The sequence below is a fragment of the Pogona vitticeps genome, chromosome 3 (genome assembly GCF_051106095.1).
Source record: "Pogona vitticeps strain Pit_001003342236 chromosome 3, PviZW2.1, whole genome shotgun sequence".
In the NCBI taxonomy this organism is placed as follows: Eukaryota; Metazoa; Chordata; class Lepidosauria; order Squamata; family Agamidae; genus Pogona; species Pogona vitticeps.
In genome coordinates this window covers 62,055,475-62,080,403 of record NC_135785.1, presented here as the reverse complement: position 1 = coordinate 62,080,403, position 24,929 = coordinate 62,055,475, and the positions used below count along the sequence as shown (strand labels likewise).

General features: G+C 38.6%; 1 protein-coding gene across 5 annotated transcripts in view; it reads right to left on the bottom strand.

Moving 5' to 3' along the window:
• The window catches only part of VTI1A (vesicle transport through interaction with t-SNAREs 1A), a 310,113-nt gene that overhangs the window by 284,147 nt on the left and 1,037 nt on the right, over positions 1 to 24,929 (bottom strand). For 3 of the 5 annotated variants that reach the window (XM_072995547.2, XM_078389535.1, XM_078389534.1), the window contains exons 2-4: positions 24,636 to 24,770; positions 21,730 to 21,788; positions 11,076 to 11,186 (exon numbers count right to left, since the gene is read on the bottom strand). In XM_072995547.2, the coding sequence (XP_072851648.1) occupies positions 11,076 to 11,186; positions 21,730 to 21,788; positions 24,636 to 24,729 (264 nt within the window). In that variant the 5' untranslated portion in view covers positions 24,730 to 24,770. Of the gene's footprint in view, positions 1 to 11,075; positions 11,187 to 21,729; positions 21,789 to 24,635; positions 24,922 to 24,929 lie in introns of those variants that run through there. The other 2 variants (XM_020779867.3, XM_078389536.1) reach the window with 1 other exon arrangement.

Here is a 24,929-nt window from a genome sequence, read left to right as displayed (position 1 = left end):
GGGCAGCCACTGAAAAGACCCTCTCAACTGCACCCACTGCTCTAATCAATTTTATTGCATTTTCAAGAATTTGACCTCCCCAGTTGACTTTAGGGCCCAAAAAGGGCAAAGGGATGCTGGCAGTCTATCAAATAATAGAGTCCCAAAGCATTTAGGACCTACTTTATGACTTACTATGCTAAAGGAAGTCACTATTTGAGTAGGCCTGTTTGAATCAGTGGAACTAATGGAATCCCCACTGATTCAATGAGCCTACTGAAGTGTGATTTACTACCCTAAGCAAGATGATTTTGATTAATTTTAACTGCACTACATACTTACAGTGAATTCCTAAGGTACAACCAAAGTAAACAACATTAACAAATGAGACAAGCCAAAAATCTTAGAAAGAAGCGATAAAGAAATCTGTATCACATGCTACAGGAAAAGGCAGTAAGGAGGAATACCACAATCAGCTAAGAAGGGGGAAATCCCTTTCCTTATCCCATGTATGAGAATGTTAAAATTAATAGGTGAAAACATTTTATTTATTTTCCTCTCTTACTGATCCCACAACCACCAGACACTTTACCCTTTAAATCACATGTCCAAATATGGATGTTGATCCCTGGGACCGGACTACTTTCAACTAGATGAAAACATGAATATGTATCTGTGCCCATGTTCTGCCTCAACCATGAGACTACAGATTGACTGGAGGAGAGTCCTACATCTTTGCTAGTAAGCAGTCAAAGTGCACAGATTCTAAAGAGCATTGACTCTGGCTTAAGCAGAGGGAATTTTTCCTCCTTCCCTTATCCACTCTGAGTGTGAGCAGTGGAAACATTTGCGCATTTTATTCCATCAGACTGGATCAGCTTTACAGACTGAGGTTCAAATTTCTGCTCAGCCATGGAAATTCACTTGGGAGTTGTGTGGCTATAGTAAAAGCACTCCTTAAATGTCTCACATACCTTGGAAATCTATGAGGGTTGCCAAAAGCTGGCATTGACTTGACCATGGAGTTTGGTAATCTATTTCTTTGTTAGTATGAAAACTTCAGGATCAATCCATGCTTAACAGTTTGCTTAATGGATTACTCAAAACTCACAATGAAAGAAAAAAAATGTAATTATGTCAAATAAATTGTTCTCATAACATTTTGGACAGTGTAGCAGTAATAATCATTTACAAGAGTTAACAGATTACTGTTTTTTAAATAAATAATGTAAGTACAGTCATTCTAGTCTGCATATACAGCTTAATTTGCTGCCTCCAATTCAAAAGTTCAATGAATCTTGCACACACAAGGACTATGTAGAGGGAATTTCTAAGCATCAGTTCCAACCAATAAAATGGGAATTGTAACCAAAAATCACCCTCAGATTAATTAATTATTATGTTCATAAAGAGATTACATAATTCAAATGATTCAATTTTTCCTTTTCAAGTCTTTTACACAATTACCCTATAAAGTGGGGATGCTTTTAAAAGTTCTTTTCCAGTTTTCAGTTGTAAATATATAGCTCTTCCTTAAATTATTGGTAGTAGCTTTGAAAACATGTGTGATAAAAGTTTTAACTGTTTTGTCTCCAAAAACAGTTTGTTGAAAAGAACATGCTATAGCAGTTCATTTCCTACACACAACTTCACCTTAAAAGAAAAGCTATTTTCGACTATGGCAATTAGTCTCCTCGTGTTCCAAACACCAAATTCTATTTTTCCATTAATTTTTAAACCTATGTGGCTCTAACTTAAAATAAACTGTACATCAAAAGAATGGAAAATAAACAGCCAGGAACACAATTTGAAGAATCGGATTTATTTAGTTTATTTAGCTAAACAGGGTCCATTGGATCTCTTTAATAGGCTGACAGTTGCACTGGGCTGGTTAATAAAACATTCAACACTGTGTCTTCAGCCAATATAGAAATGCAAATCCCATCAGAAATATTTTATTCATGAAACAGTAATTTCAGTTACTACCAAAGCTTGGGGAAAAAAGAAACCACAAAACCCACAATCCTAACTTTCTTTGCAAACAAACAGTGCCATCTAGTGCTTATATTAAAGGAAAGCAAGATGAAAAGGCTAAAAATGTTCCACATTTCTTTATAGTTCTATGAGTCTCTCTTTTAACAGTACTTCCTGCCTCTTCCTAGAATGAACAACTTGCATTTGAACCATGGTAATCAAAGTAAGATGAAACAAAAGGTCAAGTTAAGGGGGATTTAAGACATCTGATGGCATAATATTTGTACACCTATTGCTATCTTTTAATTGCTTCCACCGTTACCCATCTCTGATGTCATACCGGAGCACCAAATTACTTGGACAATTGGTGGGGCAAAGAAGTAATAAGCACATTAAAAAACAACAGACAGAAAACAAGTTTCACCAACTGAATGGAACAGTAAAAGGCAAATTGTCACCACTTGATAACTTATTAGCACTGACAAGTATGCTCCAGATACACATCCTTTGCTTTCAGAGATGAGCAAGACCACTGCTAAATATTCTCAGGAGGGAGATCTAGATATTTTTGGCTGCATTCCCCCAAAGAGTTCCACTCCTCCAAACTGATTTCTGTGGAGACAGACTTGAAAGAATAATCTATGGACTAGAATGTTTTGATTATATCACAATAATAAGTTGGGGGTGGAATTCACTATACCTTAGAGATTTTGCATAATTTGAAAGTGGGGAGAATGGAAATTAAAAAACTTTTATGAGATAAATGTATTGTATGTGTCAAAATATAAAGTCAAGAAGACATTGTTTTGTTACAAGTAGGACTGTAAACCTGAAGGGAAGAAAAGGAAGAGAAGGGGTAAATTTCGCTTCAATGTCAACTGGAGGTTAGTAAACTGAAATGCCTGCATATACTAGAGGATAGTTAAGAGAGAGACTGAAGCAAAAAGGAGAGCAAAGGCAAAAAAACACACAAAAAACTATAGGAGACCATGTTGGAATGTCACTTAGACAGGGAACCAGGCAGAGTTAAAGTGAAGGTATGTGAAACAGACATAATTCTATAGAGAAAGCAGTCTAAGATGATAGCAAGAACATACTTGCCTTATACATAGACACTTACTGTATTTCTAGAACACAGAGATACATTTCCTGAGACAAAAGATAAAAGTGTTTTTTACTTATCTCCACTTCTCTTTGTTTTACTGAACTGCACGAGGACATACTGTACGTGAAGGCTATACTCTATCAATAAAATACAACTACACCTAGGCCATTAAATCTTTTGGTCCTCTTAGCCCAAGTCCTACATAGGCAGAGGTGCAACATCAGGCATCTCTTTCACTGTGAGCATTCGGCCAGCAACAGCAACACAGAAATAACAAGAATAGTACTCAATCCAGCATTATTATCAGAGCACCCTTAAAGAAGGAAAATATTCTGTATATGCATATGCAAATGTAAACTGAAACAGTACTGTCTTTTGTGCATCTCAGATAGATGGAGTGCCAGAATATGATTCTATAAAGGACCTTATACCTTTCAGTCTATGTCTTCTAACTGAGTAAAAAATGTTGAAAGGTAACTAGAATTGGCATTATCCTATAATTAGATCACATGCCTCTAAAAATTAACAGACACTGCCCTAGATGTCCTGTGAAACAATCTTTGCTGAGACAGAGGCAAGAGGGAGTGAATGCCTGGTCCTTCTGGATCGCTCATTGGCTTTTCATACCACTGATTATTTTGGGGGGGTAGACTGTCTGAATTTGAAGCATGATATTGTGATATATTCCTTCCATTTTGGATGGTACTTCAAGTAACTGGTTCTGAGGAGATGCTACTTTGCTTCATAAAGACACAGTTTTGGTGACCTTGTGACTTTATTTTGTCTCCTTTGCGTTTAAACTTCCACGTGAAACTGCTGGGAGAGGGTGCCTGGAAGGAAAGTTAAGGCATCATCAGAAAGTGATGAAATTTCAGAAATATTAAGATCTTTATTTTATCTTCCTCATCTTCAAATATGGCATCATAAGTTATGAGAACTAGTAGTGTAGTGGACAGAGTGCTATACTATAGCTCAGAAGACTCGGGTTCAAATCCCTGCTTAACCACAGAAAGTCACTGAGACATGGCAATGGTAAACTACTCCCTGAACATTTCATGTACCTTATAAGTAAGAAGCAACCTGATAACATATAACAAATGCAATCCGAAACCAGTGTGTAGCCTTACTAAGGAGCTGGATAAAGGCTAATAAAGTGATATACAATCCAGACAAGACAGAGCTTCTGACAGTAAATGCTACCTCTGCCTGGCTAAGCTAGATTCCACCTGCTTTAGTCAGGCTGAACTCCCTTGGAAAAAGGAGGCTCATAGTTCATGGGGAATACGCGCATAGAGCCACTTGAATCACTTGAGGCCCAGGTGGAAACAGTAGTATTGCTTGCTTTTTACCAGCTCTGCCTTAATAATACCAACTACAATCCTACCTAAACAGAGATCTTCTAGCCACAGTTACTTAGACTTTGGTAACAGCCTACTTGGATTACTGCAATGTTACAAATGGAGCTACAGATTGACCCATTCTCTTCCTCTTAATTTCCTTCAGATTTGCAGTACTACTTGTATTTATTTATTTATTTATTTATTTATTTATTTATTTATTTATTTATTTATTTATTTATTTATTTATTTATTTATTTATTTATTCAATTTCTATCCCGCCCCTCTAGACAACGTCTACTCGGGGCGGCTTACAAACATTAAAACACATTAAAACAATGTAGAAAGACAATGTCTTCTTGAGGACAGTCTGAAATTTTCAGTTAGTTCAGAATGAAGCATCAAAGTTACTCATAGGGACTGATCATTTTGAACATATCCCCCTAATGGCTACCAGTAAAGCTTTCACTCCTGATTCAAAGTGTTAGTGCTAGCCTTTAAAGCCCCAAACAGCTAATAGCCACTGTACCTGCAGGAATGGCTGTTCCCTTTACTCCTAACAAGTTATTAAGGTCAGTTTTGGAAGCTCTCCGTTGGACACTGGCTTCCACAACTGTGCAACTGTTGGTTACCAGAGAAAGAACATTCTCAGTAGTGCTCTTTTATCTACGCACTGTCCTCACAAGGATGGCTACATGCATCCTTCTTAATAACATTTAGACATTAGTCTAAGTCCCTTCTCTTATGGAAACAGGTAGCCTTTGACTTCTGTTTCTATTCTCATTTTTACTGTTTATTACTGGCTCCTAAAATACTACTAATTTAAAAGTATGATACTACTAATTTAAGAGACTGATTTGTTTTGCTTATGACTTAACTGTTCTGTGCTTTTTTTGATAAACTGCTCCAAGAACATTTTTTCAGCTGGAAAGCATATAAATACTTCAGAAAGGCAATAAATAATTTTCCAAAGCAGCAACAAAGGATGCAGTCCCATCTAGGTCTTCATGTTTCATTTCCCTCTTCTCACCCCTCTACCTGTTATTTTACGCAGTATTCCATAAACAACACAAGAATGTAAATCTAAGTTAACTCTTGCCACCTCTAAAATGTTTAATGGTGCTGAATCACCAGGTCGTGATACTGAAATCTTCAATGTAATTATCTTCCTCTTAGCTGAATTTGAAAGAATGGCAGTAGGCTAGAATAACAGAATAAGAAGATTACTTAATCAACCTATCTTCCTCTTCCCTTATAACTCGTTACGCTAATTCTTTCTCAAAACCCTTCTTGTGAAGTTCATGGGCCATACATGGAACAAGGCTCAGTAAGTAGTATCCTAAAGGCTCATGAGAAAATAAATAAAGTCAGCATAACATGAAATAGTCCCGAAGGAATCTCAATTAAGACATGGAGGTTAATTATAAATTAAGATTGTAAAATTGTCTTTCACACACCCTTCTAAGAGATCACTTGCTCACTGTTTAATACAGAAATAACTCTATGTTTTCTCATATGCATACCACAGAAGATTTAACGTGCTCCTTTTCAAGTGCAAGAAGGAACAAACTTTCCAGGAATATGAAATTAACATTGAGTTTTAGCCAGCTGTCTTACATGGTAGAGCCCACACAACCACTAAAACTCCCTAGAAAATCCCAACTCTTACTTCAAAATAAGCCCAATGATAAATTCACAGAATAAAGAGAAGGCCAGTTGCTTTTATTGGCAGTTTGCTGGTTGTGAATTAGTCATGGGAAACATCACCATGCAGCAAAACAAAATGTGAGATAATTATTGAACCATCACACACTCCATTTAGGACAAATTAACTTGGCAAAATAAATTATTCAACACACTGGAGTAATGTGCAATATATCTCTTGGTTTTCCCCAAGATTCAAAACAGAATATACCCTTCACATGCTTTTTTCTTTCACACCCTTCACTGCTGCATTCTGCACAAGTTAAATGATTGTTATGGCTGGTAAGATTCTGTTTCCTGATCACTTAGTGAAGATCTTGCTAGGCACTGCAGAGTCCTAATTTAGGGGAGGAAACAGGAAAGATTCATTTCACACGCCAGCAAGGTTATGCTCAAAATCCTACAAAGTAGGCTTCAGCAGTATGTGGACCGAGAACTGAAGCACAAGCTGGATTTCGAAGGGGCAGAGGAACTAGAGACCAAATTGCTAACATGCGATGGATTCTGGAGAAAGCCAGAGAATTCCAGAAAAACATCTACTTCTGCTTCATTGACTATGCAAAAGCCTTTGACTGCGTCGACCACAACAAACTATGGCAAGTTCTTAAAGAAATGGGAGTGCCTGACCACCTTCTCTATCTCCTGAGAAATCTATATGTAGGACAGGAAGCAACAGTTACAACTGGATATGGAACAATTGATTGGTTCCAAATTGAGAAAGGAGTATGACAAGGCTGTATATTGTCTCCCTGCATATTTAACTTATATGCAGAATACATCATGCAGAAGACTGGACTGGAAGAATCCCAAAACGGAATTAAGATTGCCAGAAGAAATATCAACAACCTCAGATATGCAGATGATACCACTCTGATGGCAGAAAGTGAGGAGAAATTAAAGAACCTCTTAATAAGGGTGAAAGAGGAGAGCACAAAAATGGTCTTAAGTTCAACATTTAAAAAAAAACCTGAGATCATGGCCACTGATACCATCATCTCCTGGCAAATAGAAGGGGAGAATATGGAGGCAGCAACAGGTTTTACCTTCTTGGTCTCTATGATCATTGCAGATGGTGACAGCAGCCACAAAATTAAAAGACTCCTGCTTCTTGGGCGGAAAGTGATGACAAACCTAGACAGCATCTTAAAAAGCAGAGACATCTCCTTGCCGACAAAGGTCCACATAGTCAAAGCTACGGTTTTTCCAGTAGCGATGTATGGAAGTGAGAGCTGGACGATAAAGAAAGCTGATTGCCGAAGAATTGATGCTTTTGAATTGTGGTGCAGGAGGAGACTCTTGAGAGTCCCCTGGACTGCAAGGAGAACAAACCTATCCATTCTGAAGGAAATCAACCCTGAGTGCTCACTGGAAGGACAGATCCTGAAGCTGAGGCTCCAATACTTTGGCCATATCATGAGAAGAGAAGACTCCCTGGAAAAGACCCTGTTGTTGGGAAAGTGTGAAGGCAAGAGGAGAAGGGAATGACAGAGGATGAGATGTTTGGACAGTGTCATCGAAGCTACCAACATGAATTTGACCAAACTCTGGGAGGCAGTGGAAGACAGGAGGGCCTGGTGTGCTCTGGTCCATGGGGTCACAAAGAGTAAGACACGACATAACAACCAAACAACAACAACAAAACAGGAAAGAAGTAATTCAATATCTGGAAGGCTGGATGGGGAGAGAAGAGGGGCACAAGTTTCAGTTGTTGCATATTTTCTAGCTGTTAAGTGCATTCCTCAATTATTTCTTCAAGTCAGTGATCATATTTTGGGACTAAAAACATCAGATTTGTTGACAGGACCATGTGACCTTCCATCTTCCTCTGTGCTTTTTCTGCTGTGGTTGTAACTGATCTGCAGAATGTAATTGTACCACATACATACTATGAATAGTACCTATGATATTAAACCAGAGAATGTAACTCTGTTGTCCAACCATGACATTCAATGCACCTTTAAAACTTTTATTTTATTTTTCATTTAGAGGCTTTAGTCTATAAATGCTGGTTTCATTACTGTACAATTCAAATTCAAGAGTCCTCAAAAGCTTTTAAAGACTTCTATCAGTACCGATACCCCTGCAGCAATAACTCACTGTACTATGGAAATTTTATATTATTTTCCTGAATGTTGTTGTTATGCACACTGAGGTTAACACCCTCCAGTGTTGCGATACTCTTTGGTGTGACTCTGTATGCCAGCCTGCTGGCATACTCACAAGGTCTTTGAAAGTTCCAAACTGCTATATAGCTGCAATAAGATTACTATTGCCTTATATCACATAATAAGCACATAGAGCTAGATACGTTGTTTATATGCAATTATGATACTGCAGCTGCAAATGCCTGAATTCTCAGAAACAGGTACATCAACAAAAGTTGTTATTAATATAGTGATTTCAGTCTTTAAAGCAGTTCTTCAAAGGCTTTTCTGGGAAACTAAACTGCAGCTCCACATTTGGCCACAAGATAGAGCTAACTACGAAGGAGTCCATATGAAACAATGTCAAACCAACTATTTCTATATTCCTAGTACCCATAACTGAAACGTATTTGACTAAACAATGAATTCCACGTGAATTTATATAGTACAGTCAATATAGCATAAACCACCCACCTCGGCATAAGTAAGTAAGTAAGTAGGTAAATGAATAAATGAATAAATATCTTTGAAAACATTTCTTCAATGTAAGTGTCTGGAACAGTTCACTATAAAGCCTGAAAGTCTGCATATCCAAAACTTTTTTAAAACACTGAGATCAAATAGAAGCAATTGTCTTACATGTTCTGTGTTTGGTCAACATAGCTAATAGGTCAGATATATCACAACTGTCCAAAAGGCAAATGCAGTACTTCTAAAAACTATTTTAATGATCCACACAGACTTATTACTTAAATCTTTCAGAAGATTCCTGTCATTAATGGTGTCTTATTTTGTAAAATAAATTAATAGGGCTGATTGTCTCATAATCAGTTTTCTCTGCCAAAACCCAACAAACCATAGGGCTTCTCCTAATGAGTGCTATGGTCAGTGCTTCCCTGGCAATCTCAGAGGGTGAATGTGTCCTGGAACACATAAGGAACTTTGGAAAAATCAGTTTCACAACTGAAGGTATGCTGTAAATTTAAGTTACTCTGAAAGCAAGTTTGCTTGCATCAGCACTGAATCACTATTAAAGGCTTGCTAATTAGAGAGTATTGGCACATATACTACATAACATTTCATAATTATAATGAATACAGAATACAAGAGCAGCATATAATCCAAGCCAAACAAAGGCCAAAATCCCGTTGCTTCGCATGGTAATACTCCTCAATAGTAGGGCATCTTCTACTATGAACAGCATCATCCAATATCCAGATGGTTGAGTAGATTACAATCTCGTGCAAATTTTAATTATAAATAATTTTATCCATATTACTTTGACAATTTTATACTCCTCCGTCATGTACCCTTTACATGTCCTTTCAGCTGAACTAACCATTTATTTATTGAAGGGGACTTCCTCTAGAAGCCAAAACACTTTGGAATTTTTCTTACTTACCACACTAATCCATCAAATACATATGTGAAACCCATATAGAACACCTATCATGTTCTTAGATGTAAGTATCCTAACAGAGAACTAAATGGAATTATTTCATGACTTGAAAAGAAGTACATTCAGAGGTCCTATTTTAGTTGAATGCAAAATCATCTCTAGCTCAGGTGACCACTTAGTTGTCCATGTAGAGATTAAATTTTTCTTAATAACTAATCACCTGTACTGTAAAAATATTTGATACTGCAGGCAGTGATATATTCTGGAAATGCTGTTGCCAAACGCCAAACACAAATGACATTAATGGAAGCTTCAATGGACACTACTGTTCTGCTCACAACAAAGAGTGTAAGTGAATAATATCACTGGCCATGTCTTGGTCTCAGTGTTTTATCCTTACCACAGCACTTCAAAACTGTTTTGAGCTCCATAAGTGGTAGCTGGTGCATACATCTCAAAAATTGCAAGGAACAGACAAAACTATATATGTAAATGGCTACTGCCCTAACTTTATTTCCTGGCATCATTAGGGTCCTATCATGAACAATGCTGCTGTTATGTGCAATCATGTTGCTTCCAACTTATGATAACCCTATGAATGAAAGGCCTCCAAAATGCACTCTCTTTAACTATCCTATTCAGCTCTTGCAAAGTCAAGGTTTTGGCTTTCTTTATGGATTCAATCACTTTTCCTGCTGAACTACATTTTTCATAGCAATAATGTGAGAAAAGTGTATTTCCCAGTTTAAATATATAAAAACTAGACAATGTGCTTAAACAAGAAAAAACAATAATGGACGAAATTATTGTTTTACCATTTATTATGTTTTCTGAATGGACAAAGCTTTAAGAAAACCCTGACAAGATATGATTTTGCATCTTCATAATAATAATAATCATGTGACGTCCAATCAATTCTGACTAATAACAATCCTTTTAAGGGTTTTCTAGATAGAGAATATTCAGAAGTGGTTCATCATTCCCTTCTTAAAAACTGTCGAGATTCAGTGCTACTGGAAAAAATTCTATTGCTTAATATAATAAATTGCTCTAGGGTAGATCAATGGGCATTCGGTGAGTCAACTCCTCTATATGTTCCATTGATTCAAATGGGCCTACTCTAACTGTGACTTACATTAGCATGGTAAGTCACAGTTAGAATAGATCAGAATATACAAAGGAGTTGATTTACCAAATCTCTGTTGATTCAACAGGCCTTCCCTAAGGCAATCTTCTACATGAAGCAACAGGATTTGGACCAATATGTTAGATAATGATATTTCAATAGGATTAGTTTTTGGAAAGGGAAAATAATTATTTGCACTACTCCTACAGCAACTGCCTGCTAATCTGAAGGAAGAATAATTATTTCACTATTTACAGTAAACACTACAAGTTTGCTGTCACCAAATACTATTCATGAATTAACTCACAAAATCTGCTTCAAGTTTGTCCATTTCTTGCTTGTAGCTCCTCATCCTGTTGCTGTACATGCCTCGGCTCTGTGGAGGGATTTCTCGAACTTCAAGCTCCATTTGTTCCAGCTGGTGTTAAAAATAGGAACAGGAAGGGAGAATGAGAGAAGAGAGAAGATAAGTTGATTTGATGTACATGAAATTAAATTATTCAAGAAGTATTCCTTTAAACATAATTCCAAAACTTATGTATATATTTATATACGGATACATTTAATTATTCCAACAAAGATTCTCATGGCATCTTAAGAACAGATTTATTCTGGCATGAGATTTTATGAAGTTTTATCTTCAGCTGGCAGACCCATGTACACATGTATGAGTAAAAAGCTTGTAAGAAACCAAAAAAGAGGATAAAATGCAAGGCTTCCCCATGCACAGCCAAAATGGATACACAAGATGAGACTTGCTCCATCACAACATCAGTCACTCTTTTGTTATAATACTCTTCTAACTAGGCTATATTTCTCTGCTGTGGACTCTTCCTTGTAGAATGTCCTCCCTTTAAACATCCAGCTGGCACAAATGGTGGCCTCCTTTCAACTCTGCTCTTCACCAAAACCTTTGAGATGTAGGATCATGACCTGTCTAGACTGTGGAGTCCTGAAAATGCATGTTCTGTGTATACTTTTTGTTTTAATTCATTACATTACAATATTTTAATAATAAAAAATGAAATAAACAATGCATTCAAATTCTGTGGTACAACAAACCCACAGCTGCAATTAATTCCAAACTGAATAGTATCAACTATATTGTTAAATTCTAGTTTGCCAGTTGACTCTGGAACCTCTCTGAAATTGTTCTGCTAAGGTATGGTGGCTTTCAGGTAAGCCATGAAAAACCCGGAATGATTCAAAATTCTTGCGCTAGCTTCTGACATTATAAGTTCTGATGAAAATTTTGGCCAAAAGGATATTTGCATACTAAAGTAGATCACAGCTATCAGTAAAAAAAAAAAATCAATACAGAGCACTTTAGTAAAAATAACTTTCAGAATTAATAAACTGCACTTTCTGAACAAACATGTAGCTGTTTTATTGGCATATATGGCTATAACGTCATGTCAATGTTATCACTATTTTGAGGGGGGAAAGTGGCTTTTTAAAAATGAAGAATACATAAGAGTACATAAAGTTCAACACTTCTTAGAAAGTTGTCTTATTGAAAATCAATCTGCTCCAAGTCGAATTCAAGTTCTATATGTAGGATCAAAACACTGCAGATAGAATGATGCCCTTTTGTTTTAAAAGTGAAATATCTGAGCGCAGGAGTGACATGTTTCTGACAAGTCTACATTTTCTCATTAAGCTTTGTAGGGCTCCATGTATTAGATTACAATTATTAGCATTACTTTAACTGTCTATTATTCATGGTGCTGAAGTCTAAGGACTGAATGGTGATTTGGCCGATATGTTTTTCTTAGTATTTGCAAGATAAAGGTTTTGTTGCCATGAAACAAATTCTTTCCTTATCCTAAAACTATACAGTAAATATTTTCTCTCTCTACTCCCCACTTTTCCCCAAGAGTTGTTATTTAATAATCCATAGAAGGATAATGAACCAGCTCTTGGACTGAATTGCCCACTCCACTTCATCATTGGCTCTTGTAGTCCAACAAGTTGCACAGGGCTACAAATTTCTCAATCGTGATGTACAAAATGGGAGCTACATTGTTACATAACAAAAACCAAAAACAATCAGACTTACAATCAGGTCATTGATCAATGTTTTAATATCAGCAGTTAAATGTAAATGTCAGTCCTAGCTAGAGCAGACCTACTGAATAAACACGATTTATTAAGTCAAGACTTGCGTAACTCCCATTGGATCATACATTAGTTAGCAGTAACAAACAGATTTAGCCCCAGATTCCCCACTAAACTATATATTATATGGTGCAATATGCATAGGAAATGGTGCCAACTATCACTGGGAATTAAATACACAAGTAAACATGCATCATTACCTAAGCTAATACTGTAGTAATACTTTCAGGGGGTTCTGCTTGCTTGTTTTGTTTTGTTTTTTAATCATAGGACTCACAAAAAGACCTCTGTCAACAGGGAACCTCTATTTCCAACATTCCAAGCTTTTCCGTAGAAGGTTTCTGAGTCTCAGATAGGGTGACTTAATGTACCCATAACTTACAAGTGACAGTGCACCTATGAGAGCTCATATGACAGTCCACTTTCCTCTTATGCATAATGCTACTACTGACACAGGGGAAGTGGCAGTGATTTCCAGCTTAAGCAGTTCAATCTGGCTCTGGCTTTCTCCCTTTACTAATATGGTAACTCTCTCCTTCAGGCTGTAAACTTCTGCTTCACATATATTGTCTGAGATGCTATTCTCAAATATACATTCCTGTAAATAAGCAATTACAAACCATCTTTCCTTTTGCTTCAAACCTTTCTCTGTCTATCACTTTTCTTCCTAGGCACCTTTTTGACACTGTTTTCTCTGGATATCTTCTTCCAGCTGCTTTAATTGCATAGCAGTTTTTCAAAAGATAGCTTTCTAGCAGTTCTGTTATGCTGGAAATGCCTGTGAAAATATAATAGCACCCTCTATTATCAGGAATAGGAACAAATATACACTTACAGTAGAACTTTATGTCTTTAGTGCAACTTGGCCCTCTTTTTATGAGTTTCAATTTATAGGTGAGATGTGGCTGAGGGGTGACATGGTTCAGAGTAAGACTGTATGATTCACATGCAAGTTCTCTCAGTGGGTGCAGCTAATGACCCTGGAAAGCTACTGTCACATAAATTCAACAGACTAAGATTTAACTTGCTGCAGGACAATTTTATAAGAAAACCTTTTCACTATATTTTTTTCCAAACACAACAACCATAGATTGACATAAGCAGTCCATGGAAGAGACATATAGAATAATCTTTTATCACTTTTATCACTCTCTTTTATAAGTCTTCCCATAAAAATATTGCTATTCTGTCAGACAAATAATGTCCAGAGTTCATAGATCTAATGGTTTTCTGAACAACCTAAGACAATACCTTCACCTCCTAAAAGGAATGCTCTTACTCAAATTCCAGCCTGTCACATACCCACCTCAAGGATACTCCATTTCATCATTTCATGGTTTCTTCCCTCTTAATTAATTTTTTTCAACATGGCAGTAGCATTCTAAATGTCATGTATAAAAATGCTGTATACTGATCAAGCTGCTTTGGTTCCACTCAACGTTCCCTCTAATTTTCTGGTAGCACTGGGCATGGGCCCCACCCCATGCATGCAGGGTTCTGGCCATGCCAATGCAGCACTGTGCACCTGCGCTACTTAGAGGGAACATTGGTCCCACTGGTTTTTTTAAATGATAATACTTTGAGAAACCATGGGGATTGCCTAATTACATTGACTCCTTTCTCTCTTTTTTTGGCAGCCCTATTCTGACTCCTCTTCTGTTGGTACTTACAACCTTAGCTGACTCTTAGAGAGAGTGGTAGCTCAGTCTGAGCTGCCATCAGTCAAAAGGGCCATTACAACACCCAGTAATCTGCTTGATTTCATGACTATACTGTTCCTCAGTTTGAAGACACATAAATCTGAAACAGCTTCTCAAAGACATGATGTAGACCAGTGGTTCCCAACCTTGGGTAACCCAGGTGTTCTTGGACTGCAACTCCCAGAAACCTGAGACAGCACAACTTGGTGGTGAAGGCTTCTGGGAACTGCAGTCCAAGAACATCTAGGCTACCCATGGTTGGGAACTACTCATCCAGACAAATCTTGTGGCTTACCTTGGTCACAGAAAGATTGTTTCAGTTTGGTTAATTTATTCAATTCTTCCACTTTCAAATGAATTCAAATTGGAATAGTTACACACCCACACACTCATTAGAAGAAAACTAGCCTCAGAGTGACTAGCACAAATTAACTACACACTGTGTGAAGAAATATTGCCTGTGACCCAAAACCATTGAAGCAAGCACATATTGCATATTTTTTGTATAATTTTGTACATGCTTTCTAAGCAATAGTAAAGCAAGGTTCTGGACCTTCAGTGTATTTATAGGAAAGCCATTAAGATGGTGAGACCTTTAAAAAAAAGTTAGAAGAAACTTAGAACATAAACTGTTAGATGATCAAAAATATCTGCTTTATCAGCATAAAGAAGGGGCTAAACAAGTTATTTATTTATTTGTTTGTTTGATTTATATCCCACCCATCTGGTATATTCTACCACTCTGGGCGGCTTACAAAATATGAAAAACAATTAAAAAAACATAAAAACATTAGCATACAACAATAACAAATAGGAATAAATAAATAATAAATAGCAAAGCAAAGAAATCAGTAGTTGACAGGAGGCAAGGCCTGGATATACATCCATGTTTTCAGTTGGCATTTGAAAGTACCCAGCGTTGGGGCCTCGCGAATTTCCGGAGGAAGGTTGTTCCAAAGGCGAGGAGCCACCACCGAGAAGGCCCGGCTTCGTGTCTTTTCCCTCTGGGCCTCCCTCAGCGTCAGGCTCCTCAGCCTCACCTCCTGACTCATTATCAGTTATCAAATAGTTATCAGAAACTATTTAGACAAAATGATAAATGAAGGCTTTCTTCTAGCTTTATAGGTTTACTTGTGAGTGTTTCAAGTGGCAACATTAACTTCATTGCTGTTGAAACACGATGAATACTTTGTAACATGATCAGATATAGGTGAAAATACTGTATACTGTAGTTTTCAAACAAATAATTCAATTATATTGTGACTGCTTTCTCATATCTACAAAGTACAGATATTTCCATGTCAATCACAGGCTGCACAAGGAGCCTTGTGTGCCAGTTCCTTTAATTATTTCTAAAATATGGTGCACACAGAGATAGTCATCAAGATACTGACCACTAGCTGATCAGTGTTAATATGCTGTTTTGTTTGCATCCTGCTGACTGGAAATCTAGCCAAAGGAGCAGAAGGTATGCTACCTTATTAAATTCTGGCTAAGAAAGCTACCAACTTGCTTCTGAGTAAAATAATGATAGCCATGCATGTAAGTACAAGATTCTTTGTGGCAAATGTAGGCCTATATCATTTATACTACGTACATATATCCTACCTGCAAGCCCAACCCTTATAATTCACTATCATGAGTTTGATCTGGGGAAGAATAAATTTTCATGGAAAATTTACATGTGTAACTACTGAACTTCGTGCCTACCGTCACAAATCATTCCAGAAACAACAAATAAGCAAATAAAATTACTGGTTGGTTTAACTTAGAAGAACAAGGACTTAACACCCTTTTTGTATACAAAGTTACAGCACATTCTTATGCATCCATACACAAAAGTATGTCCTTGAAGTGTAAGGCTGCCCACGTTGTGTCTAAACCCAATATTGTATAGCACCTTGTGTTTAAGGGACACAAGCTCTGGGTGGCAATATTTCAGGTTTCTACTGCATCCCGTTCTAGAGACCCTTTTAATGAGTTGTGTTCCTTGGCCAATTTGTTAAAATTGATTTTTATATGCAAGCCTTGACATTAATCACCAGCATGTTAGGTAATTGCTTAAAGTCAGTAATTGCATTAAGCACCTGTCTAGAAGCGTTAGCTGCAAGATCTAAAAACAACAGCATGAACGAAAAACGAAGTGCATTAAATGAAGATCATCATTAGGAGGGAAATGTTAAAACAGGATATTCTTTTTAATCTTGGAGAAAAGTCAGCCAATTTTGTTCATATTATGATACAAGAAGGAAGAAAAATAATGAGCTGTTAGCTTAACTTCTACTCATTCCAACATTTAAAAATGGAGGACTATTTTATACAGAGAAGTAGATGTGAGTGATATGTTACCACAGAGACAGTGGCTTTTTTTTGGGGGGGGGTATTACAGTAACAGAGACCCTTTCTTCTTAAAGGGCTTTGGTGAAGGAGAGATTGTCCTATATCTATTTAGTTATCAATGCCTTTTAGAATTAATAATTTACCTTTATCACTTATATGAGGTATGAAATTGTCATCCTTACATGTTGATCAAAGAAGCTAAGGAAGAGATTAAATGATTTGTCAAAGGTCAGAATATTTAATGTGGATTGCTTTAATGAATCCACAAGAGGGAAATGATAGACAAACACTCCCTTATAGGGCTCAACAGCCAGAGGATTCATCACTCATTTTCCCTATTTAATAACCCTGACCTATTTTCAACTTGAAAAGGTAGCAGATCGTGTGAGCTACAGCCACAACTATAGTTCAAAGTCCAAACTGCACTGCTATGGGATTGATTATTGTAACTTTATTGCTCTCAAATATAGGGTGCCTAGTTATAATCAGACTTTAAACACTTCTCATAAATCTTTTTAGTTTCATCACACACGCCTCTGCAATTGAGTGCAAAATGTGATACAGAGAACTAGAAGGTATTGCATCTCATTTATTCTCAGAAAGCAGTTTGTTTTTAAAAAATCACATAAATTCTTAAAAGATGCCAATAAAAGAACTTTATCAATAAGACAAAAAAAGAAAAATATATACAATATAAAACTCAAATAAACACTCGTTTTGAGGTTCAGCAGACCTCTGTTTCTTACACCATGAACTATGCATGCTTGATTTGTTATTCCATACAACAGGGTGGGCAAAGCTTAGCCTTCCCAATGCTGTCAGGTTCAAATTTCATGAAACGGAGCCAGCATAGCTAAATGTGAGAAATATTATAAATTGTGGCCCAACAACATTTAGAGGGATGCACTTTGTCCATGCTTGCCACACAAGATACAAAATGAAAGGCCCAGAACTCCAATACAAGAAAGCATCAAAGCTCTCTGAACATTGCATATTTTTGCTGTTGCTATTATATATTATCAAGTCACATCTGACTTATGGAGACCCTAATGGGGTTTTCAAGGTTATGTGAAATAGTTAAAGCGTGGTTTTACCACTGCCGCCCCTAGGGTAAGTTACCATGGTTGAACAAGTATTTAAACTCTGTTCTCCTGAGTCCTAGTTGAACCCTCTACTACACTACTTTCTACTGACATACAGATTTGCCTCTTTGGTAGATATATTTACAAAGTATGTAGAAACAATTCCAATTCCTTATGGCAGTCTTCTTCCCCAAAGAGACTCACCTGGCACCTATCCTGTTTCCTTCTGGTGCTGGGCAAATACACCTTCAGCTATTTTAAGTTGTTTTAATACCATTTATTTTTATACTTATATTCTTTTCATTATAAACTCTATCTTACAATCTCTTTTTAATTGAAAGGTGGTGCCCATAAGTATTTAATATTCTTGACTAAATTGTTGTCAGATTATTCAAACATGCAAGTAATAAAAATTGTATAATAACAGAAAGTATCACTGTACAGAAAATATGATAGAAATCTGTGGACATTATGAAACTGTTGCTTATAATGCCATTCATCAATGTCAAAACCATGCAGACGTCACCAAACATCGTTCAGCATAACATTTAAACAAATCTAAAACAAATCTTTAAAAAAAAAAAAAACTATGTGGTTGCTAAAACCAACGTAGCTAGACAGAGTCACACAATGTTCCTTTGAACAAAAGAAACAATCGTTTTGTGTATGTGTATTCTAATCCTACTTTCAGCATCTTAAAATTTCCCCAAAATTATAAATGTAGTAGCATTTTGATGGGCTTTCTTCCCTGAGGCAAAGTCATCAACACAATCCACATCCATCCTACACATGAAACTCTCAACAGACTGATGCATCACGTAGGTTAATCAATATGTTTTGCCTGTGGTGTTGCAGCTATTGAATGCAACAAGTTTCACACTGTCCTTTCTTTACATACCAAGTAAATATTTATTTATGCAAGCATTTTAAATCTAGACATAACTGTAGTGCACAGCCATTTCACCTGCTTTTATTATTTGTTCTATGTAGTATATATTTTATTATTTAGCTTTAATTTATCAGCTGAAATATTGTTGCTTAACTTCTTCCTGTGAAACAGTAATTTATGTCATCAGCAGAAGCAATCTTTGGTAATATAAAACTTCTACAATACTTCTGTTCTACAGGTTTCCGACTCCCATGTAAACCCTTTCATCACATGGAAGCTATGGAACAGATGAAGGAAATTTTTAATTACCAAAAACAGACATTGCCAAGCTCTATTACTGGCAGGGGAAGATCTTCAGTTATTAAAGACAGCTTTATAGTAGTAGCTGGGAAAGCAAAGTGTGGTGCTTATAGCACTTAAAGTACTCTCGTCAGTTCACAATTTAATTATACAGGCTACACTTTGTCCCAACCCCAACCCTGTGAACTGGGTACTCAATTTACTGATCTCAGAAGGATGGAAAGCTGAGTTAACCTTCCGTTGGCTACCTGAATCTGTCATGACTGAACTCAGTTCGTGGGCAGAGTCTTGGCTGCACTACCACAGTTTAACCACGGTGCCACAAGGCTCTCACATGAGAAATTAACGTAGCAATACAGTTACATAATGCAACATTTGTTCTTGTTCGGTCCACACAATATTAAAACCAATTGGGTAGTTCCACTGGAGAAATATTCATTGTCTGGTCCTTTACTACATTTCTGAAAAAAAGCTATACCCCACCCATCCATCAGATGCAGAGGTGGGAGATGGGGGAAATAACTACATCACTATTACTTATTCTTTTCCTGGGCAGGTAGTACAGTTGGCACATGTGGTATAATTGGTGCCAGCTCTTGAAACTAGCCAACCACTTTGTGTAATCCATCTGCATCACACTCTGGTCAAAATCCATCTGCATTGCACCCTGGTCAAAATCCAATGGTGAGTTTTACCTAGGAGTAAGTGAAAATGTGTACAGCATCAAATTGAAGTTCATTAACAAGATGTCAGCCATCTGCCTGGTTGTGTGCCAGTCATACAACTGGGCATAGAAATACCACAACCAGTACCTTTTGAATTACGGTAGCTGTAATTCACCACCACAATTTATGTGATTTCATTTACTCCAGAGTAAAATCCCAGTACAATTCTACTCAGTTTGTGGATTACTGAAAAAGTCACTGTATCTTTTGCTACCTAATTTAGCAATGAGTAAAACAGATGGAGGGGATGCAACTCAAAGAAGAAAACAGAGCAGGGAGAGATTGAAGAAAGAATAGCAGAACAACAGAAATTGGTGGAAAGCAAAGAGAAAGTGTAACAGGTGGTGATGCAGATGGCATATACAAAAAGAGTTCTCGGTGTCTTGTGGTGCAATTCAAAGAACTTGATCACACTAAAAGAGCAAGGAAGAGAGGCATAAAATATGGGAAGACCTGTGAAATGTGCGAGAAGGTATAGTAAGTGGTGCAGAGAGGTCTGTGGGGTACAGAAACATTTTATACACTTTTCAGATTAGCAAACATTGCAACATCTTTAACGCTGTAACATTTATTTTTGTATGAGTTTTTATGGACAGTGTAGATCAGGGGTGTCCAACCTTTCACCTTCCCTGGGCCACATTAGAAGACGAAAATTTGGTTTGGGCCGCATGGGGGGGCAGCCTTAGCCTTCCTCCACAGCCCCCCTCCAAGCACGCTTACCGGCAGCTGCGATCTTAGACAGCAGAGGCTGCCAGCTTTGACTCCGGCGGCTTTATGGGTCCGGGAGGGGGTCCGTCTATTGACGGGGACAGTGCAATGCAGTCACGCAGCTCCCGTCCCCTCCCCTCCCACTCCTTCCTTCCTTCCCTCTCTCCCCCTCTACTGTTGTGACATGCCCCGGCCACATTCTGGCCGCAAGCGCCGGAAGTGTAACTTGAAACTTTGGAATTTCTTTAAAAATAAAAAATTGCACTGGGCCACATTACGAGCTGACCTGGGCTGCATGCGGCCCTCGAGCCGCAGGTTGGACAAGCTTGGTGTAAATCCATCTTAAGACGTTGATTGTAATCTACAAAAGCTCACAATGAAATAAACATACTAGTGTTTAAAATGTTACTTGTTCCTGGTTTTGTTCCATTTTTCCTTTAACCTTAGCAAAGGTTGTCTGGTGAGAAACGCAATTAGACAGCAAAACCTCTCTTCTACACCTTCATCATACTATTTTATATCTCTTCTCACAGTCATCAGCACTCTTTTTCTATTTTCTCTTCCCTCGGACAGCAGCAATCCACTTCCGTTGTTTTACCCATCTGGCCATTCCCTGACTTTCCAAGAGTTCCATCAGACAATATTTCACCCTAACAAAAACTGGATATTATCTCAAAAACAAGCTGTGAATGACCAAAGCAATCTCTCAACTGAATATAGCTGAAATCCAGTTCAACTCCAACTCCACTGTGAAACGAATGATTATATCATCACCCATCAACAGAAAAATTTTAATTTAATTGCTCAGGATCGTAGGCATGATTTTCTGATATTAAAGTCCTCCTCACCCTAACCAAGGGCTCCCAAAGATTTCCTCAGGGCAAAAGGGATCCATAGGGAGCTTCAGAACCTGAAGGCAGGATAGGAAGTTACAAATGTTATGAAACTTGAAAGTTTCCCTTGCTAGGTGATAGCATCATCTTCATTTACATGGTGCAACTAGGGCACTAGGATTTCAGCCAATGTATCATACCACATCTCCAGCTAATGGAATTCTATTGTTGTTATGCAATAGCAACTGAGAAATTCCACAGCTTACCAGCTCTCTTGCTTCTTCCAGCTGTTTCTCCACTGTTGAAACCATTTGCCTCTTCTCATCTGAAATCAATGAAACAAGTCATTTTGAACTGTCTCATTATATAGTTTTCAAAATTTGAAATGTTCAGAAATAGCTTACAATTGTTTTCTTCAGCGGAGTACTAATGAATGTTAGCTTAAGCATCACTACCATCGCCTGTAAAAGATCCTCCACCAAAATCACCTTCAAATACTGCTACTCTGCAGTAGCAGCCCTTCAGGAACTTCTCCACTTCCATCACTACTAGAAATATTAGTTCTCTCCTCCTGATATGATTTAAGGTGCAACTACAATGGGGGAGGGGAAAGCAGGAAATACTAAGGGTTTGGGGCGGGTTGATTCATTTTTTCCTGTTGATCACATTATGCAAAGAGAAACATGAATCAGCCTAGAGTCTCCTTCCCCCCGCCCCCGCCCTGCTCCGTAGTTTTACTTTTCTACCACTGGGGGTTCTGTTTTTTTAAAAAATGGACACATTTGCATCAGTTCATAGGTCTGATCGCTTTAACTGATGCAGAAAAGCCACTACATGAGCACACTTCCAGAGAACAGACTGTGAAGACCATTAGCAAAATTCTTTATTTCTTTTTTTAAAAAAACACTGCTAAGGATGAGCAAAGTCTCTCTTTCTCTCTTTTCTAACAGAGGAAGCCAGCACACAGGAAATGGCAAGCAATGTCCATCAACAAGATTTGATTTTCTTTTTCCTTTAAACAGCTAAGGGGCAAGGCCCCTCTTTTTTTAAAAAAATGGCTTATGGCAAAGCTAATAAGATGAAGAAGCCTTAGTTAAACCTTATTGGGCAGTTCACTTTTAACCATGTCACTAGCTGTGATATAAATACAGCAGCAAACAAACTGCAAACAAGGCTTCTTCCCTCCCTATCTCTGGCCAGCTAATGCAGAGACAGCTGAGGAAACCTGAATTCCCTGGTGTGATTTCACAGTGAATTAATGCAAGTAAATTCATATTTCCATTGTGTAGTCACACCCTTAATCCTGAAGAGATGCATGCATCATACTCTGGAGTCTCAGATGTCCCCATTCTGCTTCAGTTGGCTCTACTAGAAACACATGACTGAAATGGAGTCTAGCCTCCTGATGGCATTGCTCTCAACTTCCCTGAGACACTCAAACCCACTCTTCATGTTAAGATGTGCATCCAAAAGGAGTTTTGTTTTTCAATCATGAAAAAATAAAGAGAAGAAGGAAACAATATACCGAAGAACTATACAGAACAGAGATACAAGGACAACAATTTTTTTTCTTTTTTGAAGATAAACTCTTTGGTGAAGAACTTACAATTTTAGAAAGAAGAGTAAAAGATGCTTTCAAAGCACTTGGAAGAAATAAATCACCAGAAATAGATGGTACAGAAAGGACTATTCCAAGCTAGAGAGACTGAATTTATCGAAATACCGTCTAGAGATGGGCATGAACCTTGGTTCAGAGGTTTATGGCAGTTTGTACGTGCAGCCTCATAGGTTCCCCTAATCTGGCTCCTCACCAGTCTCCTCACCAGTGTGCTCCTCTCTTCCTCTGCGGCTGTTCAACCTGTGCCCGGAAGGAGCATGGGTTTGCCTGTCTTGCCTCCTTGTCTCAGTGGGCAATCAGCCAAAGATGCTGGGCAGGGAACCGGCGGCGGGTGGGATCCGAGCCCAGGATGCGTGACAGGCATCCGATCTCCCCACCTTCCCCCCGCGGCTTGGATCGGATCTGCCGGGGCTAGCCCTGCCATGGCTGGACTCTTGGGAGTCCAGCCATGGCAGGGCTAGCCCCCGCGGGTCCGATCCAAGCCGCGGGGGGAGAGTGGGAGAGCGGGGGGATCCGGATGCCTTTGAGGCATCCTGGGCTCGGATCCCACCCGCCGCCGGTTACCCAAGGCTGGGTAACCGGCGGCGGGTGGGATCCGAGCCCAGGATGCCTGACAGGCATCGGATCCCCCCACCCTCCCCCCGCGGTGGCCTCAGAAGGACCCTTCGGAAGGGTCCTTCGAAGGCCACCGCAGGCATTTTCCCCCAGCTGAGTGGCGGGAGCGCTCCTTTGGAGGCTCCTGCCGCTCAGCTGGGGGAAAATGGTGCCTATGGGGAAAACATCGCAAAGCAATTTTTCCCCATAGGCACCTTCGTTATATGATCGCAAAAGCGATGGCATTTTTGCCATCGCTATGCGAATTCGTCGTTAAACGGGGCATTCGTTATACGAGGCACCACTGTATATGATTTAAGATACCACATTACTGGCACAAAGAAGTAATGACTTGAAATGACTTCTGATGAAACTGGGAGAAAATGAAAAAGCAGGACTGCAGCTGAAGATCAAGAAGATAAAAATCATGACTAGATATGAACTGCACAACTTTAATTGCAGCAATAAAACTGAAATTGTTAAATCTTTTGTATACCTTGGTTCAATAATTATCTGTTCAAATGGAGATAGGCAGCCTGAAACTAAAGAAGGCAGTGCTAGAGGAACTCAAAAAGACATCTCACTGGAGATCTCGCTGGAAAAGACATCTCACTGGAGACTCCCAGTTTAATTTGGTACAACCACCTAAACAGGACAATCACAGAATTAGCCTGTATGTGATGTACAGTGATTTCAGATTGGAGCAAGATCCTCCTTTAAGCAATCCACACTGAGAATATAGTGTAAGAGAGACAGAACCCCTGAATCATGTATATTAACCACAGGAAAGGCCATTTACTGAAAACCCCTTTCAAGTGGGGATTGCTGTTGGTGCTCGACTCGTCTTGCTTATCGGCTTCTCAAGGACCAGTGACACCACATACTGGTCTCAAGAAATCCCTCTGGGAGGGCTCTTCTTAGGTCTGCACAAGAAAGTTTTCCCCTTTGGCACTTACTCACCTCCTAACAACTTGGGCACCTTCCCAATGCGGTTCGTAATCTCTGCGGTGAGGACCGAGAAGTCCTGCTCGTAGCCCTCGAAGTCTGAGGACATCGTGGCGGCGGCGGCGGCGAGCAAGCAAAGAAAGACCCGGCCTGTATAAAGAAAAGCGGAAGATGGGGGAAAAGAGAGAGAAGCCCCAGCACGCGTGAAAACAGCGGCGCGGAAACCCTCGCCCTCTCAAGCCTTCGAGGACGGCAAACTCAACTTCGCCGCCGCCGCCGCTTCGCCTGTCACGGCTAAACTTCCGGGTT